Source organism: Prunus mume, linkage group LG4, assembly GCF_029339155.1.
Source record: "Prunus mume cultivar Tortuosa linkage group LG4, ASM2933915v1, whole genome shotgun sequence".
NCBI lineage: Eukaryota > Viridiplantae > Streptophyta > Magnoliopsida > Rosales > Rosaceae > Prunus > Prunus mume.
Window position 1 is genome coordinate 21,528,256 of NC_142701.1, and position 22,692 is coordinate 21,550,947.

The 22,692-nt window shown below is 36.2% G+C and overlaps 4 protein-coding genes across 11 annotated transcripts; 2 read left to right on the forward strand and 2 right to left on the reverse strand.

Annotated features, from left to right (window-relative positions):
* The first annotated feature begins 4,327 nt into the window (after positions 1-4,327).
* On the forward strand, positions 4,328-9,281 carry LOC103329546 (Protein phosphatase 2C family protein). 3 transcript variants are annotated; one of them, XM_008232033.3, is made up of 6 exons: positions 4,328-4,523; positions 6,199-6,693; positions 6,779-7,126; positions 7,205-7,322; positions 7,413-7,636; positions 8,572-9,281. In XM_008232033.3, the coding sequence occupies exons 2-6, from the start codon at positions 6,433-6,435 to the stop codon at positions 9,034-9,036; spliced, it is 1,416 nt and encodes a 471-aa protein (XP_008230255.2). In that variant the 5' UTR covers positions 4,328-4,523; positions 6,199-6,432; the 3' UTR covers positions 9,037-9,281. The 3 variants fall into 3 exon arrangements, with proteins under 3 accessions (XP_008230255.2, XP_008230257.2, XP_088906086.1); XM_008232035.3 differs by lacking the exon at positions 4,328-4,523 and adding an exon at positions 5,433-5,658; XM_089049960.1 differs by lacking the exon at positions 4,328-4,523 and adding an exon at positions 5,626-6,065.
* Positions 9,282-10,624: 1,343 nt separating this feature from the next.
* On the forward strand, positions 10,625-11,269 carry LOC103329545 (cell wall protein precursor; the record flags this gene model as incomplete). Its single annotated transcript, XM_008232032.2, has 1 exon — positions 10,625-11,269. A coding segment is annotated over one exon (381 nt), but the record flags the coding sequence as incomplete, so codon positions are not given.
* A 385-nt stretch (positions 11,270-11,654) lies between these two features.
* Positions 11,655-16,743, reverse strand: LOC103329543 (uncharacterized). 6 transcript variants are annotated; one of them, XM_016793987.2, is made up of 8 exons: positions 16,092-16,743; positions 15,551-15,691; positions 15,342-15,455; positions 15,091-15,264; positions 14,374-14,489; positions 14,092-14,176; positions 12,843-13,941; positions 11,655-11,930 (listed from the first exon to the last, which is right to left on the reverse strand). In XM_016793987.2, exons 1-7 carry the CDS (start codon positions 16,518-16,520, stop codon positions 13,936-13,938), a joined length of 1,065 nt encoding a protein of 354 aa, XP_016649473.2. In that variant the 5' UTR covers positions 16,521-16,743; the 3' UTR covers positions 11,655-11,930; positions 12,843-13,935. The 6 variants fall into 6 exon arrangements, with proteins under 6 accessions (XP_016649473.2, XP_088906417.1, XP_008230250.2 ...); XM_089050291.1 differs by having other exon boundaries at positions 12,843-13,944; XM_008232028.3 differs by lacking the exons at positions 11,655-11,930; positions 12,843-13,941 and adding an exon at positions 14,659-14,718.
* A 4,376-nt stretch (positions 16,744-21,119) lies between these two features.
* Positions 21,120-21,866, reverse strand: LOC148918152 (aspartic proteinase nepenthesin-2-like). The gene is made up of 2 exons (XM_089050501.1): positions 21,701-21,866; positions 21,120-21,550 (listed from the first exon to the last, which is right to left on the reverse strand). Exons 1-2 carry the CDS (start codon positions 21,864-21,866, stop codon positions 21,120-21,122), a joined length of 597 nt encoding a protein of 198 aa, XP_088906627.1.
* Positions 21,867-22,692: the final 826 nt, after the last annotated feature.

Genomic DNA, 22,692 nt, shown 5'->3' on the forward strand with positions numbered 1-22,692 from the left:
CTTTGGGCCTAAATGAACTTAGATGTCCTTGGGGAAAAAAGACCTCAGGCTATAAGCCTATATTGGTAATAAACTTGGGCCCAAAGAGAATTTTAATCCTTAGGATACTTCATCATCCATGTAATGTTTCAATCCATTTTAATAAAGTTATTTTTTCTCGAAAAAATACAAGCAATAATCTAAACTGAGGAAAATAAGAATTTCTCATACACACTACCAATGTGCCATGATTCAAATCTGAAACCACTTATTTGCAAATCCCCATCGGCATTCGTTTTAATAATTTGAGATTCCTAAGTTCTATAACTTGTACGACCAAAAAGAGTTCTCTAACTTGTAAAATCCAAGTTGTAATTTCAGACCAAATCCAGATTCCTTTGTTTGAGCTGGTGGTCTGCCAACTCTGTCCATGCTGTCCTTGTTTATTCAGACTGCTATGGTAGCTTTGTTCAGGAACTTGGATGGTTACTTTTCTCCTATTACACAACATGAGATTCAAATCCTTTGTTCTCATAGCTAGTCTGGTATGCCTTCCCATTTGCTTGTAAACTGTGCTTATTGTTTAGTTTAAAAAAAAAATATATATATACACATTTATAAGGTCATGTTTAGTGACTAAGATTGGATTGGATTGAATTATGAGGTATAATTGGAAATGAGAAATATCTTTTATTGGCACTATTGTCCCGAGTTTGTATTATAACTCCTGCATCTTGGGTTCAAGATCAAAGAGATTGGAGTAGTGGAATTATGTATCCCACTTTTTTTGTAAGATAAATTATCATACAAAAATGCACATAATATAATTCCGGTAGAGTTATCCTTTATCCTATCTACATTCATTTTTTAGCATCGAATATGGTATTGGATTAAGCTAATCCAATTCTACTACTTATCCTACCCACCAAACGAGGCCTAAATCCCTCAGTCGAAGAAAAAGCTTTTTGGAGAACAGCATTCTACTCTCTTAGCACAAAAGGGAAATTACAGCCTCTGTTTTGTTCCTCAAATGATTCATTTCACTGGCAGTGCTTGCCTAATTTTACTTTTCAACTTTATTTACAACTCAACCTCGGGTTTAGTTCCAATATATTTTTATATGGTATGGTTTGCATATCATATATGAACCCCACTCAGTTTTTATCTTTATTTTTTAAAATATAATTTGGGTGCAAAAAGGTTTTGGGGTACATACTTGTTACTTCATAAAGAAGCCAAGGGTAACATTTGTGCTCCTCCTTTTCATCATTCTATCTTGTACCCATCCATACATTTAAAAAGGAAGGTGTCCCCAACTTTTTGACTAAAAATACAAAGTAATCAATGTAAAATTCCATATAAATATATATATATATTTTTGGGACATTTTGGAAAAAGTAAAAGGAGAGAGAAAAATTTTAAAAGAAGCAAAAATGGACAAAAATACTTATTTATTTTTAGATTTCCTAAGGAATCCAATACATTTGCATGTCTTTGATTTGAAAGTTGAGTGATTTTTGTCTTTTTGAAAAGCTTTGGCTTTTTAAAGTGAAATTTTTTTTATGTCTAAAACCTAAAACCTTATATTTTTTTCTTCCTTTTTTTCTGTCATTAAATTCCATTTTGAAATCATAAAAAGAATCGAAAATAAACTAAAAAGAATCCGAAGGATATGTGTGTAAATGAATATTAAGGGTGGTAATTACCAATTAGAGCATCGAATGAGAATTATTATAATATTTTGTATGGTCATTCCGTATGGTTATGATCCTTAATCATGACTAAATAATCATTTGTCATTAAAAAAATAATTATGGGTGGACAATAAAATTCAGTAGACAGGTAGAACATAACAAAGTTGAGATAAGGGCCTACATTTTTAGAATTGTTTTTAGGATATTTGTTGTAAAGATAAAGAGCAGCAGTAAAGCCATGACTTGAAAGTTTGTGGAAAGTATATATAAATAAATATATTTTAATTCTTTCTAATTTTGATAAATTATGAAACAACAGGAAGAAAGGAAAAAGGAAATGAGGATTCAATTTCAATTTGGATTGATGCATTGGATTTTCCAAATAAACAAATATAGCAAAAAGGCAAAGGAAAGCATAAAAAGTTAGAACATATCCATGACTTTTTTTTTTCTTTTTTTTTGTTGGATGATGAAATTTCATTACGAAAACTCGCCCAAAAGCGAATGACACAAATACAACAATATAAGCAACCCAATTAGGAAGCACAAATCTAATTCGCAATATCATATAAACATGAGCAAACAGACTGCCCCAAATGATAATATCAATGGATAAACAAAACTAAAATTGACAAAAACAACACAGCAGCAAAAACCCCAGAAAAACATAAACACCACCAAACTGCAAGCAGAAACCAACAACCCTCAAAACAACCCCAAGGCAAAACAAACAGAACCATGGAACAGGAGGGAGGTCTTTTAATTTAAGAAAATAAATTAAATATAAACCTATATTCATTCAACATTTTCATCAATATTATTTTCGTATTTTTAATGTAAACCCATGTTGATTGGTCAATACCTTCTGGATATAGATTATCAGAAAAGAAAAAAAGAAAAAAAGAAAAAAAATCTTTTGGATTTAGATACATGACCTGATTTTCAAATAAAGCTGGAGTGTGAATTCAGTCATGTCCCATGTGAATGTAACGTGTTCCTATCATTTATCAAAGAAAACAAAATTTTATGATAATTTTCTTAAATATTAATGGGTACATTTTTGAAAAACATGTAGAGGTATTTACGACTGAACATTACACAACCGGTATATGAAAATGTATATCAGTACATTTTGATATTATTTTTGTACAGAAAATGAAAATAAATGAGAAAAAAAGGCCAATTACTTTTGAGCTGGGTTGCCCTTTATTCCTTTTTCAGTCCCACATGATCTAGGTCTAGAGCAGTTCCAGCTCTTCACAATTAAGGGGCACAAAATTTGGTTGGGTCACAGACTCCCAAATCCAGAGGGTCTCTCTCTCACATTTCTCTTCAATGCTTGCCTTGCAACTTGCATATTGAATTGATACATGCAACTGCAAGGTTTGTATGGAATATGTTATGTGCAAGTTTTACCCGTTAATAAGGATTGAATTCAAAACCTAAGTGAAGATTTTATGCGTGATAAAAGTTCATCTAATCATACATAAAATTAAGAACCGTAAATCAACACCTTAAGTGGGTCACAAACTCACAATAATGGTTTAGGTACCATCATTTTCAAAAATTATGCTTATCCTATCTTCAACATCATATTGAGACAACTGTATGAGGAGTTTAAGTAATAGACAAGATTGGTAGAAAGCCTAATCTCATGCCATGATTTGGGTTTAGGAGAACCCTAAAAAGCTTTCTAGTAATCTGTCAGACTGTCACCCTTTTAAAAGTTTTTAAGTTGGGTTGCTTTCATATTTGCCAATTTGCCATTGCCTAGGCCCATCTCTTCCCTCCCTCCCATTTAAATCATACCATTGATCTTTTATAAAAAGAGATAAAAATAAAGAGAAAATAAATAAAGGAAAAAGAAGGTCGACAGCAAAGCTAACACGGATGGGAGCAGGAGAGGAGAGGAGAGGAGAGTTGGCAAGTTGTCAACTTTTTGTTTACTTTGAGTTGAGGGCGGGACATTCAGCCACGTCACGTGTCCCGAGTTTGTGTCAGTTTGGCGTGCTTTTCTGTCTTTTAATTTCGAGCGGCACCAGTTTCTGGTTTCAAGTTTTCACACTCTTCATCTTCACTCCAAAATGATGGTCAGTAAGTCATGTAATTCTGTTTTTTTCCTACTGTTGGTAAGTAGTGCATATGAGCCTGAATGACAATACAATACTAAACAACGAAGACTTATTTTTAGCAACGGAGATTAGTTTAGTTGGCCAAAATAATAAGTTCATTCTTTTGTACTAAAGTTTGAATCATTCTCATTTTAAATTTAAATTAGATTAATTTAAAATAGTTTATTCTATCTTTTATGTTCAAAAAATAACTTACTAGCAAATCAAATATGCGTAATTTATAACAGTTGATACATTATGAGTGTCGTATGATTACCTAAACGAGCAATTAGTTGTAACACAACTCAGGAACAACGAATATATGAAAGGGAAAGAAACATGTTCCTAAACTCATACTAGGACCTGGTCCAATTGAAGTGACAAACAGTCTAGAAATGTAATTTCGATCTTTAGGTAGGAAAATGAGAAGAAAAGGAAAGAAAGGGAAAGAAAATGAGATGAGGATTGGACGCGCCATAAGTTGAGTGTAATGAACAGTGTAAGTTGCATCATGAGATTGATTTTTCAATCATTTTTTCAACCGGGAGGTGCACGGCTACTCCACAGTAACTGCTCTCTCTCTCTCTCTCTAGTTTCTACTCTGTCCTGCCCTGCTTTTGCAATTAATGCACCACCCTCCCTCCCCTCCACCATATTAATATCTCTCTTTCTGCCCTCTTCTGTTTCCTTCACTCTGATCCCAAAGCTCAAATCTTGCCGTAGAAAATTGCAGAAGAAGGTAATGGATCCTATGTACTCAATGAACACTTCATACGCTTTTCTTAAAGTTTCTACTTTTGCTCCAATTTTTAGTGCTTTGTTTGTTACAGTACTAAGTTCTTTGATCAATGATGCTCTTCTTTCTTTTTCTTTATCTATTGAACTCTTGGACTGTTGCACTCTTGATTTGAGTTGAACTTACTAGTGATTTAGAGTTACAAATACAGAGCAATGGAAGATCTGTGTGTACAACTTCTCTATCTCTCCGAACACTAATCTTTTACTTTATCTTTTGAGTTTGGAGTTCAGTTGGGTAGCTGGGAAAACTCAGAGAGAGAGAGAGAGAGAGAGAGAGAGAGAGAGAATGAGTTAAACATCCTAAATTTCATGTTTTCTGCCGCTTTTCTTTGTAAAGATTGAAAATTTCAGCTTAACTAGCCTGGTGTAGCAGGCTCAGTCAAGTTAATGTCTCTGTCTACTCAGGTCTCACTCAAAAAAGTTTTCAGATTTCTAGTTTAACTAAAATCATTCTCTTTTCCTGCATTTTTCTAGCAACTTAACAGAAAATTTGATGATTGTTTGTTATTTGTTTTTTACTTTTTGTTTGCTCTTTTTGATGATCCTGTAATATTTTAGAGATCTTTTCTGCTCAAAAGTTGTCGTCTTTCTTTGGCGTTTTCTCAGTAACCAAACATGGTTTAATCCTGTTTATGCTTTGTTTTTTTTTCTTTGTATGATAAATACGTAATTTTTACATGATTATGTTTTTGACCAAAAAAAAAAAATCATTCCTTTCGTCTTTTTCCTGCTTTTCCGATTTGCTTTATCTCTTCTCGGATTTCTCTCTAGTGGGAAAGCAACAGTTTCGTACAAATTTCATTATTGCTTTTTACCCTCCGTCTTTCTCTCTCTCTCTCTCTCTCTCCCCGAAACAGTTCGTTGACCGAACTCTATGATCTGTTTGGTTATTGTGAGAGCGGATAAAAAAAAAAGAAAGAAAAATATTCTACATAACATTCCAAGCTGTCAAGAGTATGTCTTTCTGGGTTTCTTAAGATTCCTGTACCGTGTCTTTGTGAGCAACCTTATCAAAATTGGGTTTCTCTGAGTTTGTTTTGTTCGTGCTACTGGTTTCTAGTTAAGCTGAGGAGAAGGCAAGATTTTGGAAAGTCTCATTCTTGTTCTCGTTTTTGCATCTCTATGCACTACTTGTTGGGCTGTGTCTTTGGAAATTCCTTTCGCCGTAGTTTTGTTTTGTTTTGCTTTATTAAGAATTACTTGGGTTTTAGGTGACATGTATTTATTTTTCGTAAATGATTGAATGATGGTGGGTTCGGCATAGGAGGAAAAGACAATGAGAAATTCATAGTTAATCCCCTTGATTTTTTGGGTCTGAATCTCGCAGTCACTGAATACAGGGCAGATTTTCTGTTTTTTTCTGTCTCCATTGGCTTCTATTTTGTAAGGTCTTTATGTGAGTCAAATTGCTGAAAATCTTACCACTTGGTTTGTATCACTGTGAGTCCTCATGAAGGGCAAAGGATCAGGACAGCCTTTTTAAGTATATTCTATTCCTTGTTCACATGGAATTGTTTTTCTAATGCATTTCAGCTTCTTTACATGCCGCCATTTTTGCATTCTGTGTAACCAAAGACTAAACAATTCATTAACTAATGTCTTCTCGTTTTCCTCAGCTGGTTTTGCTATCGAACCACGGAATACATTTGACCAAGATAAAATGACCTCATTTTTCTATATGGACTTGTAAAGTGGCTTGTGGTTTGATGTGTTGGAATCTTTGGTATTTGGATAGTCTATTGCTCGGTTGACCATTTGAGCAAACTCAGAATTTCATGTGAGCTCTGTTTGGCAAAAGGAGGAATTTTATCCTTTACTACGTCAGATGTCTTCTTTGTGGAGCTGAGCAGATGGGGGCTTGCGTTTCGACTAGTAGTCGGAGTACTCGTAGTAGCAGGGGCAATGGAGAGACAGTTGCTCACTCGTTCTTGGGGATTGGATTTTGTGGGCAAAAGAGAACGAAGAAGACATTCTCAGACCATGTATATACTCTCCAGAATTTACACTCCATTCCCAACCGCATTTTTACTAATGGAAAGAGCCGAGCTTCTTGCATATTCACGCAGCAGGGTCGCAAAGGCATAAACCAGGATGCTATGGTTGTGTGGGAAGTAAGTTTCTTCTGCACAGTGGGAATAATATTTGAACATGTTGGTAGGTTAATTTCTAAGCTCTTGATTTTATTTTCATTTGAAGGATTTCATGTCAGAAGATGCGATATTTTGTGGCGTGTTTGATGGCCATGGTCCACATGGTCATCTTGTTGCACGCAAAGTGAGGGATGCATTGCCAGTAAAGCTGCTATCCTTCTTGCATTCTTATCAATCAAGGTTAAATGGGTCCAGTAAAACATGTTTCAAAGGGAACCTAAAGAGATCAGATGGTGGAGATTCTGAGAAGGATGCTTCAGCTGAGGAAAAATTAAATGTAACATGGAGAGAGGCTTTCCTGAAGTCATACAAGGCCATGGACAAGGAGCTGAGGTCCCATCCTAATTTGGACTGCTTCTGCAGTGGTAGCACTGCTGTCACTCTAGTCAAACAGGTACGGCAGCAAGCACCTTCTATGCTCTTCTTCATTTTCCATTTAGTTTGCTTTGTTATTTATTGATCCTCTTTACAGGGGTCAAATCTTTTCATGGGTTATATTGGGGATTCCCGAGCAATCCTGGGATCAAAGGACAGTAGTGATTCCATGGTGGCAATCCAATTAACTGTTGATTTAAAGCCTGATCTGCCAAGTATGAGTGATATTATTATCGTTTTTTCATCAATGTTTTGGCTGCCTGCTTGTTGTATGAACCTTGGTTGATGCTTTGTAAATGTCATAGGGGAAGCTGAAAGAATTAAACGGTGCAAGGGTAGGGTATTTGCTTTGCAAGATGAGCCTGAAGTGTCTCGAGTATGGTTGCCGTTTGATGATGCCCCTGGGTTAGCAATGGCTCGAGCCTTTGGTGATTTCTGTTTAAAGGATTATGGAGTGATCTCTATACCAGAGTTCTCACACCGGATACTTACTGAGAGAGATCAGTTCATCGTTCTTGCCTCAGATGGGGTAAAATTTTCAGCTTTGAAAACCTCATTTTTTTATTAGCTGATCCCGTATGGACCGTGTCTTATAAACTGCAAAGTAAATTACTTAAAAAAGTAACATAATAATCATACAACAACGAGGAAAATCCGTTTGTTGCACAAGACAGCTTCCAGGAACCAACTATGAAGTGATCGAACTACAAACAATTTGGTCACATTATAATCATCAAACATGATAGTGGAATAGACGATAGATCTCATGAGATGTAAATACCAGTAAGAAAGTCCTGAGCATCTGGATTCATAAAACATCAGTGACAAATGAGTGCTAAGATCTGGCATGATCTTGCTACTTGAATGTATACTTTATAGTTAAATGAGGGCTGCATTTTCTCCTATACCTTCCACACAAGCAGGCCATGAAAATGGGAAGTTTGCTCTGCTTATTAATGTCCTGTTTCTCTGTTGGTCCAATGGGAACTCTAAGCCCCTCAGAGTTATACAGAAACCCAGGCAAACAAGAGATAGCATGATTGACATTTAAATGACTGCTGCATAGCTAGTGGTGGCACTTGGCTATTGATATATTGAATCACTCAAATTTTTCCAGTCAGCAGTTTTTAACTCCATGAATTTTTTAGGATATAGTGATATGTATGTTTATGTTTTGTTGAATTCCTCCATTAATTTTTTTTTCCCTCTGTTCTTTTTATTATATTTGTGAAATGTCCAAAGAAGTAGAACTGGGTCTTTTACATGCAAATTTGTTACATTCTTTCGGAGAATATGATTTTTCTTAGAGATGAATGGGTCTCTCTTTAGGGAAACTTTGATGGAGAACCCGAAAAATATTATAACTTATAACCTTGTTATGCCTTTACTTTTAGGCTCTGCGAGTTGTAAGAAAGTGTAAAGAGGCATTAGATGTTAAAGAATTTGAACTTGTAAATGTTACAGGTTTGGGATGTCTTAAGCAATGAAGAGGTTGTTGAGATAGTGTCCTCATCCCCGAGCCGGGCATCAGCAGCAAGGATTGTGGTTGACTCAGCTGCTCGTGAATGGAAACTCAAATACCCGACTTCAAAGATGGATGACTGTGCAGTCGTTTGTTTGTTTTTGGATGGGAAAATGGACTCTGAATCTGATTATGAGGAACAAGGCTTTTCATCTGCAACACTTCAGAGCAATCACTCCGGAAATGCAGTTGAATCAGATGATGGCCAGAAGTCAGAGCCATCTCTGCAGAGGAATTTCACAGTAAGATCATCTGATGAAAGTGATACTTATGGACGACTACCGGTTGAGATTGAAGGGAATGAAGAAACAATGGCAGCTGAAGACCAGAACTGGTCAGGTTTGGAAGGTGTCACGCGTGTGAACTCGCTTGTTCAACTTCCAAGATTTTCAGAGGAAAGGCATTAGATTTTGTGATTCAAGTATAAATGAAATGGGCTAGCGTTTGTTGTACTATGGGATATTTTTTTGCCTCTTTAAAATCCAAACGAAAGATAATCTTTCTGGATTGCCATTTCCTCAGCGTTTTGTTGGAGGAAAAAAAATCACGGAACAATTCTCTTCAGGCAACTGAGGCAATTTAGCTGTCTTTCTAAGTTTTATGTAAATTGTTTAGTCAAGCTCCAATTTAGTCACACCCGACGCTTTACCAAGTTGAATAGTCTACTAAAGCTGTTGCTGCCTAGAACAAGATACGCATCCTGAATGAAGCTATATAATTGTAGGTTAGACGAAACAATTTTCAGACAATGTGAAGTTAATTGTGAACAAGAGTTAGCTAGAACTATGTTAGGGAGGCTCGAATGAGGGTTTATAAAGAAGGGGTTTTTTTTAGGGACATTTTAAAGAGAGAAAAATTTTAAAAGAAGAAATGGACAAAAATGCTTATTTATTTTTAGATTTTGAATCCTCTTTGATTTGAAAGTTTTTTTGTCTTTTTGAAAAAGTTTTGGTTTTCCAAAAGTGAAATTTTTATGTCTAAAACCTAAAAAACCTTTTTTTTGTTAATGTAAAGTTATTATTGGACTGCTGGATTGAAACCCCTCATTGAAGCTCCCAAACTATATCCAGCGGTGTTCGGTGGGCTGAAGATGGATAATTGGTGAAGGAAAACTACTGGTACCAGAAACACATTTTTTTCCTCTCTCTAAATGGATGGCTTTAACTCTGTGGATTTAAGTGGTAAGAAAAACAAAAAACAAAAAAACAGGAAACAACGAGAGCCAATAAAATGGCAGGTGAACAATAAGTCAGTGGAAATTGGAATGTGGAACCCATATTAAATAACTTATTCCAAACCAGAAAGCAAATAAGAAAAAGGTACTCGTGCATAATATGGAATGAAGCCATAAATTTGAGAATCTACATTGCAGGCACCTTTATAGCGGGAAGTGACTTCTTTTAAAGTTGGCAGCAGTAAAATAATTAGCATTCACAATAAGATCTTCTCCACAAGAGCTTAGGTGACCAAATAGTAAAGAAGATGAAGGCCCAGAAAAAAAACCAGAAATTAATAGTAAACTACTTTCATTCACATTCACAGAGGAATGTGCTGACAGAGCCGCACATCGAACAAACCAGTAGAGCATATAATGCCTGCATTAATGGCCGCAAGAGTTGCTGGTGCATATAGGTAGATTTTAATAGATATGAAGTACACGCCAAGACAAGACCCCACTGTCTTTTTTATCCTTCCAGTGCATCAAAATTATCGAACTAGAAGAAACCCAACTCATCACTCTCTTGTTTTTTTGCCCGTCTCTCTCCATGCACGTATGCATTTGGATATCTCTTCTCTGTCTATCCATGGCTTCTAGAGGCGCACAGTCTCTTAACTCACCGCCAAATGTTCACCCAACTTGCTAAAAATCCTCAACTATAAGAAGAGCCCTTCTTTTCCTACATTCTCCATCACCAAACCAACTTCAGCAAGAGCTATCTTCTCCTCTCTTGCTCTCTCTCTCCGTTTGTATAACATTTCTCTGATAATGGCTGAAAAACCCGTTCTTCATTTCTGCCTCTCATCTCCCTTCTTGTTGTCCTTCTTGCAATAACAGGGCAAGCAGTTGCAGGACGAAGTGTCCCAACCAAAGATGACAAGAAACAACCTGAGTGGTTTATTGGCCATGATGGCAGCCATCTCATTCCAGGCATTGGGCGTGTGATATTCCCACCACTGCATAATGTTGTACCTCAGACTCCATTCCCCGACAACGGCAGCACCGGCAACACCGGTGGAAGTGGAAGTGGAGAAGCGCCAAGTACTGGTCATGACTATGTTCCCGGTGGCGACGATACATTCGTCCCAAACCCTGGTTATGAGGTTCCAAACCCTGGCAATGGTGCTGGTACCCCACCAACCCCACCGAGTCCCTGAATTTGTTTGAGCATGAGGAGCTTTGAATAAGTATGCTAGATCATGATCTGTATCATTCAACTAGCTAGTGTGCTAGATTTATGCGTTTCTGTTCTTCTGTCTTTGGTTTTCTTTGGGCTAAGAGAGCTAGATGGGTGTGTATCTCACTTGGCATTGCAGTGAGAGACCAGGGCTGTGCTTACTGGCTTTGAAATAAAGCAGCTTTTGTTAAAGTGCTTTCGTTGTTTAATTAGAATCAGTGAAGTATCAGTAGCGTTTATTTCAGTACTTGCTTTTCTGTGCAATCTTTAGCCATGTTTTGTGTGTGCTCTGCATCTGCATCTTCATTTTAATTTTACATAGCAGGTGTCAGAGGTAGACATATAAAGGTGGACCTGATAGAAGAAGCAACTATACCTAATCTTAAAACAAAAACGACATTAATTCGAATGGCCTGTTTGATTGATTTCAAGTTTGCTATTTGCCTATTAATTTGTCGGGCATTACAATGCTGTTAGTCGACATCAAGGTTTCTCAACAAAGTCTAAGCTTGCAAAATTGCATCAAATTAATTCATGGATGGTTAGGTGTGCCATCAATGAAGATTATATGCGCCCCACTTCTTAAGTTCAACTTGGCATGAAAACAATTGACATACACCTTCCTGATCTGAAGAAGAAAAAGAAAGGCATAACATTCATATATGAATAGTACATGATACCAATTCGTAGAGATTAACATTCATATTACACTGATATGATCCACTTCAATATGTATATGTATGTTCCCAGAATTACAGGCCATAAAAAGCAATTGTTTCTAAATCACATTTGATCAAAAGGGCACATGATTTTTCGATACCAAGAAAACGTCACGAATTTGAGATGGCAGAATCTGAATCTGACCAAGTCAATGCCCTGTTAGGCCTTCAAGCTTGCACTTGTACCTGTCACATAATCCCAGATTTGTCATTAAAGAAAAGAGCTGCAAAGACATGAACAACTTGTAGACACAGGTCAAAACTCATGCGCTCTCCGGAATGAGTCACCTCAAGATGTCTAAAATATTATGAACTCCTAAACTGAAAGCTTCAGATACTTTAAGTTAGCACCATAAGCAATGTTCATTTTATTGATTGCACGTTACGAATTTTCGACAACATTCTACTGGAAATTCAGAAGCAAAACAAACACCGGCTAAGATATAGCAACAATCCAATTGACTGAAAACATTGATTAATTTATTGGTTGCAATTTCCTGGAAGTTAATTGTAATTCTCGCAATGTAATGAGGGAAGCGAAGCGACCAGTAGAAAGAACTGGTCTATAGGGCCAGCTCCTCTATTTGAATAGCTCACATGAATCTATCAATCTGAATTTCTGTGTCTTCAGGAAATCTAAGAACTGTCAATTTCAATATTTACTTGGATTCATAGCAACATGTTCATATAACCTCACTACATCTACCCGCAATAAACTCACTACCACCACAAATTCATTTTAGGTTTGGCTAACCTTCATTGTCCCATGCATTCAATTCAAGGACCTACTCATTCCTCTACAGAAATCTAAAACAATAATATTCCATTGAAATAAAATTTCTTAATACACAAAGAGCCTAATCCATATATTCATATACATGTAGCAGAAGTCTATTCAAAAAAATATACATGTAGCATAATTAAGCTATGTATTAGCTTCTCACTCAATTGATTATCAGAAAAAAATTCAAACCCAAATCAAGGAAAAAACTGATTGGACCCACAAAAATCAACAAAGAACATTACATCAATTGCATTTATTAAAAAAAAAAAAAAACCGCATCAAGGAAATGGAGAAGAGGGAGGTGGAGGGTCAACCTGATTGAAAAGAATGTCGGTCTCAGAGTGAAAAGGAATCGGATGTGGTTCCGAGTACAATCTTGAAGATGATGAAGCAGAGGAACGCAAAGAAGATCGAGAGGAAAACGTAATCCACGAAGACGAAGAACTCGGTTGAGCCATGGTTCCTCTTCTTTTTCTGCTTCACGATGTTGTTGCCATTTGACTCTTGGTGCACTTCTTCCATTTTCGCCATTGTTGTTTGAAGTCCAGTGGCAGGTGGTTTTGGATCTAAAGGGGGTTCCAGGATCCAGGTGCAACAGATATTTCAGATCTGGGGCTCGCTGTGTAATTTCCTGAAATTTCCAGCCTGAGGACGTTGGTTATCGGCTGTTGAATCCCGCGCGCTTTGGAATTGTTCCATATATGGGCTTTCAAGGATTATACACACATTGGGCCTTAAAATAAAAATAAAAATAAAAATAAAAATAAAAAATGTCCTTTTTTTGTTTTAATAAAATATATAGGGGGATGGATCATAATGGATTGAACCAAACTCGAGTGCACTTGGGCGAAGCAATGTTGTCGTCCTGGTCAATTGGGCTGATTCACGTATATAGAAGAAAAATCCAATTTAAAAATTCATTATAAAACAATGCCATATATTTGTTACATCAGAACAAACAAAGGTGGCTCCAAATGATTTTGACTTATATCATACTTCAAACAAGATTAGATCAACTAGTTACAAAGCTGTATCAAGTACAAGTATACAGTCTCTACAAAGCTGTAACAAGAGTTGCAGCAGCTATTCCGATAATTATACACAACTAAAACCATCCCGAAGATCGTATTCAATTTGAGAATAAATATAGAACACATACAATGCTAGAATTCTTTGTAATGTATACGTTTGGTCAGGGCAACCAATAAATTCCCACCTTCCATTAGAAGCTTACTTAACTCATTCCGCTTCCGATTAGATGGTGGTCTGCACAGCCAATGAATGATTATCTCCCCTTTCGACACATATGTATTGAGTGTTTGGCTTCAAAAAACTTATAGAGCAGAAATGGTGGTTACAGTGTTGAAGGTAGAAAACCGCCTCTCAGTACCATGTTTTCCAAATAATTTAGTCCTGCTTACAACAAAATAACAGAATTATGAATTTATTAGTTTTATTTACTTTTCATTGGACCCAAAATTCAGCGGGTTACCCTTAGGCATCTTGGAACATGTATTGAAATTCTCAAATAGGCTCTACGGTAACGGTGCTAACATGGCATACCTTAGGAGAACTGCTTGACGAAGATGCAGAATCTGCTCCAGATGATGCCTCAGATATACTGGACTCTGACTTCTCATTTGAATAACTACACAGAGAAAATTTCCAACAGTGAGAGAAGATTAAGACACCTCTAGATTAATACTTTGCAACCTTATCATGTGTAATAAGCATCTAAAAAGATAAGAACAAAAAGGAGGCATTAAAAAATGACAGTTTACTCTACCGGGGGAGGGGTACACAGAAATTCTTGCCATATAAAAGAAACTAAGATCAGAGGCTTACGTTGAGAGAATAGTAACCCAAATAAGCTCCACGCAGTCCACCCAAAGAAGCCTTTGTTCAACAGGGATCAGCCCATAGGTAACCAGATGAGCAAATGGCCAGAGTTTCCATCCTGCCTGTCATGCCAGTCACAGATATAAGTAGTTCAAAATTTAAAATATACCAACTAACCTATATTGGCTAAAAACTTAAACCGTAACAAGCATTTGGATCAAATATCAGAATTATAAGAATTGCTACTATGATTTTAATTGCTAGCCTCCTAATCTGAAAAATGATATTCACCTTTTTCATTTCTCCCCTTGATCCTCATATATGCCTTTTCAGGTATCATGTTAAGCTCTGCTGGTATGACCGTATGAGTATAAGTGAAAGAAACAACTACTACTTTCAGTAGGCCACATTAGCTCAAACTTCAAACCTCCTTTTCTGTTAGTTACATTTCTGTACTTTACTGGCATATTGAAGTTTTGTATGCCTGTTACTGTTATATTTATTAATAAACTCAGCAGCATAGAAACAAAACAAGCTATGATAACTGGGTTTGAATCAGATATAAGGTCAACACTAACATAACCTCAACTGTTTTTACAGAAATCTAACTCTATCTGATTCAAAAGACACTCTTGTAATCCAGTCAGAATAATCAAAATTAAATAACAAAAACAATAAAAAGACATTTAAAACTGATAATAAAGATTTAGACGAGTTTCTTACTGTCAGCATAGGCCAAAATGTAGCCTTCAGTTCATCAAAAATCTTGGCTGGGGGCTCTAAACGCAAGAACCCCAAAACCACAAAATAGATGCTGTTCCAAATTGCCGCCCACACTGTTTGGTCAAAGGCTATTTTAGCAGGGACCACCCACCAATCCTCCAAAGGAAAAAGAGCCTGGAAACCGTAGTCAATATTTCAGCCATTCATAGAAATCAATCAAACAAGCCAGAGATAAGCACCAGAATCATCACCTCACAAAATTGGTAGTAATAATGAGAAAGGGATCCGTGGAAAGTAAACCCAACAAGGCCTGATCTGAACATGCGTTTCCGGTCAAATTCGAGAAGAGGCTTCCCTTCATAACACTGCATATACAATGGGAGCAACTTAGAAACAACAATAAGAAGTCATGACTGAGGTGAGATGAACTTTATCTAATGTAGTTGGAAGATAGACCTACCTGGGCAATCCAATCTCCTAGAGTATAGACAACCCCACTTATCATCATTTTGGCTAAAACAGGATTTGCTTTGAGAGCTTGTTCATATGCAATCCAATTATGTTCAGGTACATATCTTAGTATCTCATAAAGGGTCCACCCCTGAAACATGCCTCAAAAATTAGCTTTGACATGCAAAATATTCACATTCAATAAGGAGGAGACTCAGTTTTGGTTCAGCTCATCATTCTACTAAAAGAAGTTCCAAATCAAGCAGAAACTTAACCGAGTATGGGTTAAGTATTATTATTAATGATCAACTAATTGCAGAAAGAAAGATGAGAACTTCAAGCTAATCATCAACAAATAAAGACATACCCATCTCAAAGCTCAAAGTACAAAAGGAAAATAAACTTGGCCGAGTATAGCTTAGACATAAATTATGCAGCTTTTTGAGCATCAAAACCCATGAAATCAGACGTACAGAACCACTACCATAAATTAACAAAAAAAATCGTAATAAACAAAAAACAGAAACTAATATATGTATGAGATCACGTACATGCCAATAATCATGGTCAATCGTGAGCAACTTAGAGACCGCAAAGGTCCCAAATCCCAGAACAATTAAGGCATTAATAGCTCGACTGGTCAGCTTATCCAAATCATCCCCCTCTCCTCTGCCTTCAGAATAAGCTGATGATGATGAAACAGCCTCAAATTCTTCAGACCCATTAACCAATAAGCTGCTATCTTGGTCCTCTGCATGTTTTTCTTTCAATGGAACCACCTCTCTGTCCTCTGTGACCGACCCAACAGTCGAGTTTCGTTTTTTCCGGGTCGAGAAGCCCAATAGCCTTGATGGGTCGGGCTTGCTGAAGGTTTGCGTACAGAAGAGTGAAAGAAAGTTGGGTTTCTGTGATTGAGAAGCGAAAGAGGAGCTTGCGGGTGAAGGGAGCTTATGAGCTGCGATTATGTTAAGAGTAGCCATTTGGGGGTTAACAGAGATTTTCAGAGGAATTGAGAAATCGAGAAATTCAATATAAATAATGACCAAAAATTACGTGGGAATTGACATGGGCTCCGCTGAAATATTCGATCCTTTGAACTAAACACATGAATCTCGATTTTTCCGTGGAAGAGAGAAAACGATCGTGCTTGCCTTCTTTACCATACATCGTACATGCTTCTACAGTTGTGCCACCGAAACTGTGTATGTGTTTTTCGGCTGTGTTTGACTCTCTATTTTCTTATTCAAAGTTTTGGCCAAATTAATTGTTAATCATTATCATTTATAAATAATAAAAAACTGTCACATTCTTTGGATTTAGATTATTTTTTATTAATTTACTGCAGACATATGTACAAGATCAGCAAAAGATCCTAAATGAAAAACTACAACTTATTTTATGAGTTGGCACTTTCTAGCTAGCTAGTTAGAAACAAGACACTACAAAATTCAGGGAAAGCGGCTGCAATCTTCAGGGCCAAAACGCAATGTCTTTTGGTTGAGATCATATATGGAAACGGTGATATGTTGGCTGGTATGCACCTATGACTGTCTCATCACTTTCTGAAGACATTGCCAAGCAAAAGTACTCTCGCTGGGAGGGTTCATCGCTTGTATCCACATAAAACGCAGCTTGAGGCTGCAGCAGAAGATCAGCACCACTCAGATGGAATGTGATTGTTGGAAGATTGTTAAATCCTTGACTCACTTGTGCCATGAATGCGCCTAGACTCACTTGTGCCATGAATGTAGAGCCCTTTTGACAATCAACGTTTGCACGAACAAGAATTAAAATTGGCCTGCAGTCATTCATTTCTTAAGTGTTTGATAAGAGATTTGAATAGGACAATGAGTTTTTGAGTTATCTGCGCTTGTGTGAGGTCAGGTTGGTAGAAGGGTCGAGGGTGACTCTATTAAACCCGATTAGGTAATTAATTAATTGTTTCTTTTTAGAACAAAGCCTTTGAAACATTCCCCCCAAAAAAAAAAAGAATAAAATATTGAATTCTCAAATTGATTTACTCTGGGGGGGAATCAAAGAACGGTATAGCCATGCGGCTATACTACCGTATTTCTTTTTAAAAAAAATTGTACCGCCGCACGGCTACAACTTAGTTTTCCGAAATCGTGTAGCCGTGCGGCTATACCTGGGCATGTTTTTTTAAAAGAAAAAAATTAGCACGTGGGCGCCAGTCGCTAGGCGGGTTCCGGTTTTTTAATTTATAAATAGTATAGCCGAACGGCTCTACGTTAGTAATAGTATAGCCGGACGGCTTATATCCTTTTTTAAAATAAAAAATTAAAAAATCTTTCTGATTTTCCTTTATCAATAAGAGTAGTTTATGGCCTTATCAATTATTACTAGGCAATTACTTGAGTCCCTATTGTCCCCTTTGATATAAATAAATAAATGAAAGGTATAGCTGTGCGGCTATACTACAGTATTTCTTTTTTAAAAAATAGTCCCCCTGCACGACTATCTTTGTTTCGACACGTGGGTCGCCTTTCTTGATCTGGTGCTTGTCCAAAATCGTATAGCCAGCGGCTAGACAGGCATTTTTTTAAAGAAAAAAATTAGCACGTCGGCGTCAGGCGCTAGGCGGATCCCGGTTTTGTAAATCGTATAGCCGCACGGCTATACTCTAAATATAGCCGATTTTCCTTTTTTTTCAAAAAGTAAAAAATAAAAAATCTCCCTGATTTTCCTTTATTGATAAGAGTAGTTTATGACCTTATCAATTACTATTGAGCCATTACTCAAGTCTCTATTGGCCCTTTTGACTTGTTTATTTTGATAAAGCTTTTATCAATATAAATTTTTTTAGCATTTTAACGTTTAATACTCGTATTATATGCATATGAACGTATTTTTCAATAACACATCCGTTTTTTGTACACATCTTGGGCTATCTGATTTAAATTAAACTTGATTAGGTAATTAAGTTATTGTTTATTTGAATTAATTTTAGATCAAAGGCTTTGAAACATTCCCACAAAAAAAGTAGAAGAAAATATTGAATTCTCAAATTGATTTACCGTGAAATTTCTCTATCTTCAATATTTGCTTTGAATATGTTGAAACTAGCCAATTCAATAACAATAAAGTATAAACTAATGCAGCTAGAAGGGTAGTTTGGAATTTTTTATTATAAATAAAACGTATAGCTGTACGGGTATACCATGGTATGTAGTTTTTTTAAAGTACAGCCGCCCGGCTATACTGTTTCTGACACATGGATGCCCTTTTTTGAAAGAGTATTTTTCAGCGTAGTATAGCCGTGCGGCTATACCGGGGCATTTTTTGTATAAAAAAGTACTATAGTCGTTCGGCTATACTACGGTAATTTTTTTTTAAAATTAGTATAACCGCGCGGCTATACCTGTTTTCCAATGTGTGTTGCTTTTTTTAAAATTTATAAATAGCATAGCCGCGCAGCTATACTCTCGTAACCTTTTTTTTTTCAAAAATAGTATAGCCGCCTGGCTATACTATATATATATATACACACACACATATACATACTCAGTCCCCTTCTATTGAGGGATCTCTCAACAAATTTTATTTATGGGACATCTTTTAGGGTCCCATATGAATTTTATTTTATTCTTTTAACGATCCAAACCATCTATTTTTTAAGTTTACATTAATATATCGTCCTTGCAAAAAATTAGACAAATTGGAAGCCATTTGAATATCCAATTCTGTCATACATAATCAATGAACACGGTGTTTCAAGAAAATACTAAAATTTCAATAATTCAATTTAGTGGTAAAATGATATCAGATTCAAGTGATTTTTTTTGTAGAGATGATCTTTGAATGAATATCTACAAAATATGCTATTTGGATTAGTGAAATACAATACGAAGTTGGCCCTATAAGGCTATCCCTCAAAGAAGCTTATTTGAGTCATCCATCAACTGCAGCTCCCTGTATTTATCCTTTAAAAAAAGAAAAAAAACGCAGCTATACTTGTTTTCACTTGTGGGCGCCTAATCTCTAGGTTAAACTGGGGTATTTTTTAAATAAAAAAAATAATAGTATAGCCAAGTGGGTTTTTTGGGGATTTTTTTTTTTAATAAATAGTATATGCTAGCAGCTTACTCTTTATATATACTGGGATTTGTTTAAGAAAAATAAAAATTCCCGATTTTCTTTTATCGGTAATAGTAGTTTAGAGTATTATTCATTACTATCATGTCATTACCTGAGTCTCTATTGTCCCCTTTGATTTTTTTACTTTCCCTGAGTTATTACCCAAATAAAGAATTTAACATTTTCACGTTTAATACTCGTATTATACATGTATGCACTTATTCTTTAATAATACATCCGTGTTTTCTGTACACGCCTTAAACCCGAATAATTAATTAATTATTTGAATGTTTGGGTTTGACCTTATCTGATAACCATTAGAACACGTATTAACCACTCTGTTTAAACACAAGCCTTGAGAAAAACACACTAATTTCGCAAAAAATCAAAGCCCGAGTGCTAGGACTTTGATTTAGATAGTTGTATCATTGTTGAGCAAACACCTACAGAACTATAAGCGCTGTATAGGGGTGAAATTCCATTTCAAGGACATTGCAATTATGCAAGCCTTTATATGCAAGAATAGTCTGTTTTTAATTTACTACCATATTTAATTTCATTATTCTACTTGTTGTTTAATTTAATTGTTTAATTAAATTATTAGAATAATACTAATTGTTGTTCCTCCAACAATTTTCACTCAAGAGAACGAGTTTGATTTACTGTGAAATTTCTCTTTCTTCAATATCTGCTTTAGATATGTTGAAACTAGCAAATTAATATCTATAAAATATAAACTAATGCAACTAGGAGGGTCCTTTTATTTATTTAGTTATATTTAATAAAAGGTATAGCCGCGCGTCTATACCTTTTAAATATAATATATTTAAATAGTATAGCCGCACGGCTATATTATGATATTTCTTTTTTAGTACAGCCGCATGGCGATATTTCTTTAATTTACAACACAGAGATTTGATAGTTAAGTCTTAATTACACTCTCAAGTCTATTCCAGATAAACCTTCTACACATAAAATCTGGTCATTGCACATAATGTTCAAAACAAATATGAAAATCTAATTTAATTATAATTTCTAGATGTCGTCTTTTGTGATTTGCAAGGCAAATTTTCTCCTACACGGTTCACCCTGCAACAGGTCCTCTGCCATTTTTTTGGATTGATCAACATTCCCGTGGGCACTTATATTTGTCTTAGAAAGTGAAACTATATAGCCTTTATGATCAGATGTATTGCTCTTCATTTAATATAAACTAAGGCTACTGCTACTGCACATAATTTGTGAAGACATGTTGTGTTGAAACTTGAAAGTATGATTTCTGGTTGTGTTGCTTTTCTGGAAGAAGCAAAATGTTCAATGAAGAGCTCAGTTTATTGATTTAATTTTTATTAATTTTTTTATTCTTTTTCCTTCCTTTGAAATGTTATTATTTTCAAAGTTATAATACAATATTCGGACCCACCATCACTATGTGAATGGAGCACAAATTCATGGATTTCGGGCACAATCTGCAGGGCCAAAATTCAACGTCTTTCTATTAGCATCATATGTGTATCACCCAAGTAAAACGCACCCTGATGCTGCACCGCAAGATCCGCGTTGCTAAAATGGAATGTGATTGTTGGAAGATTGTTAAACCCTCCTCTTGTTGTTGTTCTTTGGTAGCACAAATTGAAAAATCTTTGTCTATGAATCCGAAACACGCTAGCCATCCTAGAGATGTAGTTCACAAGTGCTCGTTCCAACATTTCGTAGGCTGGTCTAACAAGAAATGTATAAGCAGTTTCTGTGTCTATTATAGTCCCACCGAGACCAGATCTCCTTTGGAAGTAGTTGGCTGGGATTGTTAGACGCGAACCAGCAATACTAATGTCTTGCAAGATCACAAAGTAAGGATTAAGTGTACCATATTGTAACAAGACCGTCTGAGGTAAATCTGTTCTGCTTTGTATGTCTGTACCAAATCAAAGATATGTGTCATGTGTATGATTGTTATTGTGCGTTGTTTGGAGGCAATTTGAGAACTTGGCTTGTGCTATAGGGCCTAATTGGTTGACAAGGGAATGAGATGACCATCCCAAGCCTAATATGCCAGCAACATTACCACCCCGAGTACCATAACTATCCATTTTGATCTGATTAATACCACACTTAAAAACTATGTTTCGAGAAGTTGAACTTGAATCGAAATTAAAGGTTTCTGATGCAAGGTAGCCTTCGGATGTAGCACCATCGTCGTACTGCACAAGGTAGGAGCAAAAATTTCCCATGCGTCTTCCGGGAAAGCAAAGGCGGTGGTGATTACAAACAAGTTTTATAAGAAAGGGATTCCAAAGAGGGGAAAAGGGGTTGTCTTTGGTAAAAGCAGTGGTGTCCTGGATTTCTACACTCTTGGCATTGGATCCATATAATGCCACTCCCCGTGTCCACGTCAAGGAAGTAAGAAATCGGGGGTGTCCTCCTGAATGTGGCTATGCTCACTTGTGCCATGTAGGTAGAGTCTTTTTGATAATCAATTTTTGCACGCACAACATTAGCATTGGAATTATTGATGCTTGGAATGCAAGTCTTTCGTTAGGCGCATGGCGTGAGCTTTGGATAGGAGAATGAGTTTTTGAGTTCTGTGTGACTGTGTGAGGTTGGGTTGGTAGAGGGGTGATTCTGGGGAATCGCGGTGGATGAGCTGAATGCTCAATCCAGGATTTGCCATGGTGATTCTTGATAGCAACAGAGTTGATTCCAGAATGTAGAGACAGAGAAATGTGACTATGTTGGCCATTGCAATTGTTGAGTAATGTTATGTGAAACTTCCAGAAAATAAAACTTGAGGATCCATAATTTATAATGTGGACTGTAAGGCTTGAACACATAGCAGAGATTAGGAAGTTAATGCAGGATTACATGCTTATCAAGTCTAGGCGATTTGAGCTCTTTTTTAGGCTTCAAAAGTAAAGCTTCATCTCGAAAGCAACCTTTCTAATTTAACAAAACATTAATCCCCAAGTTATTGTCTTGGAAAGTGACACTATATCTATCTAGATAGCCTCCATTTAAGATCAAATCTGGTTCTGGTTACTGCACACAATATTTCGGATT

Excerpts from the sequence above, each read along its gene's own strand:
- LOC103329546 (XM_008232033.3), top strand. The coding sequence starts at position 6,433 with ATGGGGGCTTGCGTTTCGACTAGTAGTCGGAGTACTCGTAGTAGCAGG. Across the intron at positions 6,694-6,778 it reads ATGCTATGGTTGTGTGGGAA|GATTTCATGTCAGAAGATGC; the intron begins GTAAGTTTCTTC and ends TTTCATTTGAAG. Across the intron at positions 7,323-7,412 it reads TTTAAAGCCTGATCTGCCAA|GGGAAGCTGAAAGAATTAAA; the intron begins GTATGAGTGATA and ends TAAATGTCATAG.
- LOC103329543 (XM_089050291.1), bottom strand. The coding sequence starts at position 16,520 with ATGGCTACTCTTAACATAATCGCAGCTCATAAGCTCCCTTCACCCGCA. Across the intron at positions 15,265-15,341 it reads ATTACTACCAATTTTGTGAG|GCTCTTTTTCCTTTGGAGGA; the intron begins GTGATGATTCTG and ends TACGGTTTCCAG. Across the intron at positions 14,490-15,090 it reads CATTTTGGCCTATGCTGACA|GCAGGATGGAAACTCTGGCC; the intron begins GTAAGAAACTCG and ends CTGGCATGACAG.
- LOC148918152 (XM_089050501.1), bottom strand. The coding sequence starts at position 21,866 with ATGGGAAATTTTTGCTCCTACCTTGTGCAGTACGACGATGGTGCTACA. Across the intron at positions 21,551-21,700 it reads TAGTTATGGTACTCGGGGTG|ACATACAAAGCAGAACAGAT; the intron begins GTAATGTTGCTG and ends GATTTGGTACAG.